The 7,063-nt window shown below is 40.3% G+C and overlaps 1 protein-coding gene across 2 annotated transcripts in view; it reads left to right on the top strand.

The window, feature by feature from the left end:
• LOC106572830 (transcription factor AP-1) overlaps positions 1-4,078 on the top strand; it is a 6,349-nt gene extending 2,271 nt beyond the window's left edge. For both annotated transcript variants that reach the window (XM_014147340.2, XM_014147350.2), the window contains exon 2: positions 1-4,078. This exon is cut by the window's left edge. In XM_014147340.2, the coding sequence (XP_014002815.1) occupies positions 1-306 (306 nt within the window). In that variant the 3' untranslated portion in view covers positions 307-4,078.
• The last annotated feature ends 2,985 nt before the right edge of the window (positions 4,079-7,063 follow it).

Here is a 7,063-nt window from a genome sequence, read left to right on the forward strand (position 1 = left end):
CTGTCTCCGATCGACCTGGAGACCCAGGAGAGGATCAAAGCCGAGAGGAAGAAGCTACGTAACAGGATCGCGGCGTCGAAGTGTCGTAAAAGGAAACTGGAGCGGATCTCCAGGCTAGAGGAGAAGGTGAAGGTTCTGAAGACCCAGAACTGTGACCTGACCTCCACCGCCTCGATACTGAGGGAACAGGTGGCCCAGCTCAAACAGAAAGTCATGAATCACGTCACCAACGGTTGCCAGATAGCAGTCAGTTCAGCCACCCTGCAGGCCAACAGCACCGGGGACAGGGAGAGCACCAGCTGCTGATCAATGGACTCTACTGTACAGGGATGAGGAGGGTTGTGATGATAAGTGAAATATGCTAACTACGTGAGGGGTTGAGGAGAAGGGAGAATCCCACCTCTCTCTGCTAACTATGTGAGGGGTTGAGGAGAAGGTGAGAATCCCACCTCTCTCTGCTAACTACGTGAGATGTTGAGGAGAAGGGAGAATCCCACCTCTCTCTGCTAACTACATGAGATGTTGAGGAGAAGGTGAGAATCCCACCTCTCTCTGCTAACTACGTGAGGGGTTGAGGAGAAGGGAGAATCCCACCTCTCTCTGCTAACTACGTGAGATGTTGAGGAGAAGGTGAGAATCCCACCTCTCTCTGCTAACTACGTGAGATGTTGAGGAGAAGGTGAGAATCCCACCTCTCTCTGCTAACTACATGAGATGTTGAGGAGAAGGTGAGAATCCCACCTCTCTCTGCTAACTACGTGAGATGTTGAGGAGAAGGTGAGAATCCCACCTCTCTCTGCTAACTACGTGAGATGTTGAGGAGAAGGTGAGAATCCCACCTCTCTAACCTCTACAAACATTTTGAGTTGTAGTAGTAACACAACAAGAAAAGTACATGGGACATTTTCACTTTTATTTTGCCCTCGCGCAGCCCTGAGAGTGACCAAAGGAACGTCTGCTCAATAGGAGAGAACCAGACTGACGGCTGCACTCTACAACACTGAACCAAGTAATCATTAGAGTGAGGAGCAGAGGACGTTGTTTCTCTAGTATGCAGTTCAGTAGGTCCAGGGTGCTTTGTGGCAAACAGGAATTCTAATAACGGAGAGAGTATGAAACATTCGGGGTTCCCTAAGGGGGGGGGGTTACCGTCCCGTCACCTCAGAACAAGAATTTCTACATTCTAGGTCATCTCTATGATCTTTTATTTATTTTTTTATCAAAAGACTGTTCTATGGTACTTTTACCTGAGTATTGTCAGTTATACTTGTCATTACCTGAGTATTGTCAGCTATATTGGCATTACCTGAGTATTGTCAGTTATACTTGTCATTACCTGAGTATTGTCAGTTATATTGGCATTACCTGAGTATTGTCAGTTATAATTGTCATTACCTGTGTATTGTCAGCTATAATTGGCATTACCTGTGTATTGTCAGTTATATTGGCATTACCTGAGTATTGTCAGTTATAATTGTCATTGCCTGAGTATTGTCAGCTATAATTGGCATTACCTGTGTATTGTCAGCTATAATTGGCATTACCTGTGTATTGTCAGTTATATTGGCATTACCTGAGTATTGTCAGCTATAATTTGCATTACCTGAGTATTGTCAGCTGTAATTGGCATTACCTGAGTCAGACGATAAGGTTACATCTGTAGTAAAGTGTGAGTTTGACTTTAGAACAATTTCAAAATGACAATTAACGGTACTAGGAGAATCTCGTGTGGCACCTCAAGGCCCTGAGCTTACTCATTCTAAACTGTAGTTTGAAGTTATGGGAATTAAAGCTTTTTCCAGCTTTTTCAACAAACAAAAAAAAGTAATTGATCAAAGTATCACAATGTTGTTGATCAACTCCATCGGTCGTAATAATGTGATGTAGATAAAAAGGTGCAGATTTATTTGTTTGAGTCACTTTAGTCTCTTGTATTGGAATATATTATCTGTCTGGTTAGAATTGTGCAATGTGTGTATGAAGATGACAGCAAAACCACCTCTTGAGTCTTTCAACTCTAAGGACTGGATACAATCCATATCGCCAAAGTATTGCCAAATATCCGCGTTACAGCTTGTTTGAACTTTAAAGGCAATGTTCCCGCGTTTGCAGAGACTGCATTCACGGTAAAAGCTGCATATGTCGGCTTAATGGGAAATTACCTTTTCATTTTAATACGGATCTTGCGGGATCCGGATTGAATCCAGACCTAAATGTGTTTTTATTAAATAACTGTGTTCATGTGAAACAGACAGAAGCTTCTGGTGATATAGAAATAGTTTAAAGAGATTTAAACCAATCACAACTTTGTAAGATAAACTTTATAGTAACAAAGATTACTATTGGTTGTCATTATGGAACATGGCTAATTCATTTTTGGAACCTTGGTAATTCATTTTGGAACCTTGGTAATTCATTTTGGAACCTCGGTAATTCATTTTGGAACCTTGGTAATTCATTTTGGAACCTCGGTAATTCATTTTGGAACCTTGATAATTCATTTTGGAACCTTGGTAATTCATTTTGGAACCTTGGTAATTCTGAAAGATTTTCCTACAACCAAAATACCTTTTGCACTGTTCTTCCTGTAATAATGCCGACCTATAGGTTTTAGTGTAGGAGTAAAATTATGTTCAATGTGGTAACATTGTGGATCAGTGCTGTGTTAACCTGAACTACACTGTGTCAGATACATTTTAGATAAACTTGTTGTGTTAATCGACGGACGGACGGACGGACAGACGGACGGACGGACGGACGGACGGACGGACGGACGGACAGACAGACAGACAGACAGACAGACAGACAGACAGAAAGGGAAGAGGCTTCTTGAGAATGCAGCAAGCTACAATGAAGTAACAAGACAAGGGCTTTTAATCAATAGTAGATTGTGATTTTATTTCTTGTTTTAAAACATTTCTGGAACAATTTATTTATGCAAAATGTATCTTTGGTATTTATGTTTTTGGGGAAATGTGATATTGCACATAAATCAAAACATGAAATCTTGTCTGATATTTATCTGTGGTCTCAACATGGACTCTGTGTAGGCATGTTTCTACAAACTATTTCGTACTTTATTTAAAACGTTTTCCTATGATTGTCGATAAAGTATTTAAATCATATAATAAGCGCTCTATTTTCTACATGAATTAGCGTAACTTCTTCACAAAAAACAATGATTTAGTACAGTGGACCAACATGGCAACTTAAAGAAAACTGTTTTGTTGATTGATGCTTAAACATTTTTTTAAAGATTCGTTTAAATCTCTGTAAGTACTATTACATAGTTGGTGCACTGAATGTACTTTCCTGTAATTACAGTATATACATAAACAATGGTATTTATGTACACAGAGTGTACAAAACATTAGGAACACCTTCTTAATATTGAGTTGCACCCCCCCCTTTTTACCCTCAGAACAGCCTCATTTCGTCAAGGCATGAACTCTACAAGGTGTCGAAAGCGTTTCCACAGGGATGCTGGCCCACTGTTGACTCCAATGCTTCCCCACAGTTGTGTCAAGTTGGGTGGTGGATACATTGTTGATACACACGGGAAACTGTTGAGTGTGTAAAACCCAGCATCGTTGCAGTTCTTGACACACTCAAAACCGATGCGCCCGGCACCAACTACCATACCCCCGTTCAAAGGCACTTAAATATTTTGTCTTGCCCATTCACCCTCTGAGTAGCACACATACGCAATCCAATGTCTCCAATTGTCTCAAGGCTTAAAAAATCCTTCTTTAACGTGTCTCCTCCAACTCTTTCTACACTGATTAAAGTGGATTTAACAGGTGACATCATTAATGGGATCATAGCTGTCACCTGGATTCACCTGGTCAGTCTATGTCAATGGAAAGAGCAGGTGTTCTTAATGATTTGTACACTCAGTAAATGTCTTAGTCTGGAGAGAAAAAAAAAAAAAACAATAATCAAGACAGACTTTAAATCTCTCAAATAATTTTTGTGAGCGTCAAGGAAAATATGTATTTTTTTTTTTTTACTTGAATAAGTCACAAATGATAATGATTATATTTTTGTACAAAATGTATTAAACGTTCTTAAAGTTCAATTATTGAGTGAAAAGGATGAGTAAACCTTCAGACTTGTTGGTCTGATTTTTATAGTTCCCTAATATACATGATTTATTGAGGAGGATATTTAAAATAATATTCTTTTGTATGTACTGAAGTAGGTGTGTGTACATAGGAACACTACTCTTTGTCGTGTAAAGTCATTTTGTGTGTCGATTTCAGTAAAATAGTATTCAAATGTTTCAAAGTCACATATTTGATTTTTTCCCCCTCCCAAGATAAGTCAGATAAAAGGTTGTTGATGGAACTAGGAAGGTTGTGTCTAAATTCAAATCGAACACTGTGTGTGGATCTTTCATTCCTGAAAAGGGCTGTTCCTCTTTGGGGAAAAGGTTTAACATGTGTTTCTGAGACTGTTTTTCATTTCGGTAACTGAGCCAATCTGAGAGATGTCTTTTTAATACATGTGAGGGAAGGAATGTCAAGTGGTAGAATCTACAAGCACTGTCTGTGTTTTGGTGCTGTATTGGTTTGATACATTTTTTCCAGTTAACCATGTGGTTTGTTAGGCTAAAGCGATGATAACATTTTAAAAGACACTATTACAGGTATTTGGAGTGCAAAGATAACTAACGGAGAGATGACCTGATTTTAATTGTAAGCACCTGACCCCTCATGATCAAGCCAAAGATAATAGTTTATCAGCACATACACAATAACATGGAATAGTTCTTTGCAAAAGAGACATTGGTCTCAATGGGGACTTTGCTGCTTAAAAATGTTTAAAAAATGGTTTACAGTGTTGATTTGAGACAGCCATAGATACCCAAGTTGTAAGTGTAACAAGGTGTATGTGAGCGTTGAACTGCCTCCATCTGCCCAGAGGCCCACCAGACCCCCACCAGAGGCCCACCAGACCCCCACCAGAGGGCCACCAGAGGCCCACCAGAGGCCCACCAGAGGCCCACCAGACCCCCACCAGAGGCCCACCAGAGGCCCCACCAGAGGCCCACCAGAGGGCCCACGAGAGGCCCACCAGAGGCCCACCAGAGGGCCCACGAGAGGCCCACCAGAGGCCCACCAGAGGGCCCACGAGAGGCCCACCAGAGGGCCACCAGAGGGCCCACGAGAGGCCCACCAGAGGCCCACCAGAGGCCAACCAGAGGCACACCAGAGGGCCACCAGAGGCCCACCAGAGGCCCACCAGAGGCCAACCAGAGGCCCACCAGAGGGCCACCAGAGGCCCACCAGAGGCCCACCAGAGGGCCCACGAGAGGCCCACCAGAGGCCCACCAGAGGCCCACCAGAGGCCCACCAGAGGGCCACCAGAGGGCCCACCAGAGGCCCACCAGAGGCCCACCAGAGGCCCAGGTTTCTTGTTTTGTGGTACAGGTGGTTAGGCGCTCACCTCTGCACTGTAAGAGACAGTGTTTGACAAGCGGCTAACTTTTCTGAATAAAATGACTGCACATTGAAGATACAGCCATACATAAAGTTACTTGTAAAGGTAGACAAGTGGCTACAACCTTCTGAATAAAGTTAACAAAACATTGAAGATAAGTTGTGATTATTCACTACGACGACGATCATCACTATTACGTTGTAAAGGATCAACAAGGGTTTTAAAAGGGAAGTCAAGCTGCAGTTTATGACATCATATCCTGTTGAGCACTGACACAGCTGTTGGTGTGTACCCAAGGGGAAATTCTATGTCAGAGTGTGCGTCTGAAAATCGCACCCTAATACATGAATTTTCTATGGAATAGGGCACCATTTTGGGACAATAGCTGCCTGAATATAGTTGGCAGTACTACGAGAGGGAAACGTGACTATCGGCTACAGGGCGACTTGCCTTGGTTTAAACTGTTTTGTTTTGGTTTACAATTTGCTGTCTTCTTGAAAAAGTGTTCATTGTTTCCTTGAATGATTAAAAAAAAAAATCAAAACAATAAAAGGATTATGTTTCTGAAACAGGAACATGTTTTTAATTGTTGTGTTGTCATCAAGAGAGAGCTATACTGTACACAGCTTAAACATATACCCCTCACTCTGTACTCTGCCAAATACTAATACACATTTTTAAATAGTAATACACATTGTTAAATAGTAGTACACGTTGTTAAATACTAATACACATTTTTAAATAGTAATACACATTGTTAAATAGTAGTACACATTGTTAAATACTAATACACATTTTTAAATAGTAATACACATTGTTAAATAGTAGTACACATTGTTAAATACTAATACACATTTTTAAATAGTAATACACATTGTTAAATAGTAATACACATTGTTAAATAGTAATACACATTGTTAAATAGTAATACACATTGTTAAATAGTAATACACATTGTTAAATAGTAATACACATTGTTAAATAGTAATACACATTGTTAAATAGTAATACACATTGTTAAATACTAATACACATTGTTAAATAGTAATACACATTGTTAAATAGTAATACACATTGTTAAATAGTAATACACATTGTTAAATAGTAATACACATTGTTAAATACTAATACACATTGTTAAATAGTAATACACATTGTTAAATAGTAATACACATTGTTAGTCAGATGACGACATAGTTAAGCACCCAGTTATCTTTTGAAGTAACAGTATTTAACAGTTTTTTTCCCAACATGACAGAGCCAAAGGACAGTCCTGTAAGAAGGATGTGAAACAACTGTGAGATTGATTGACACAAAGTAGTCTTTACTAGTGATTGCACAAGCCACTAACCTGACGCAAAACCAAACCACATGGGGGGGGGGGATCTTACGGTGTTTTACAGATTTACGCAAGTCATATCTCACAGAAAGTGACAAGTTGTCTGACCAAGAGACATGTGAAAGTATCTGTTCTTGGTATGGCTTCTGTAACTTTCTTATAGAGAACTTTATTTCAGATCCACTACTGGCTCTGGGCAAAAAAAATCCTTCTTTAACCTGTCTCCCCCTTCCCCTTCATCTACACTGACGGAAGTAGATTTAACAAGCGACGTCGATAAGG

The sequence above is a fragment of the Salmo salar genome, chromosome ssa01 (assembly GCF_905237065.1).
Source record: "Salmo salar chromosome ssa01, Ssal_v3.1, whole genome shotgun sequence".
Classification (NCBI taxonomy): domain Eukaryota; kingdom Metazoa; phylum Chordata; class Actinopteri; order Salmoniformes; family Salmonidae; genus Salmo; species Salmo salar.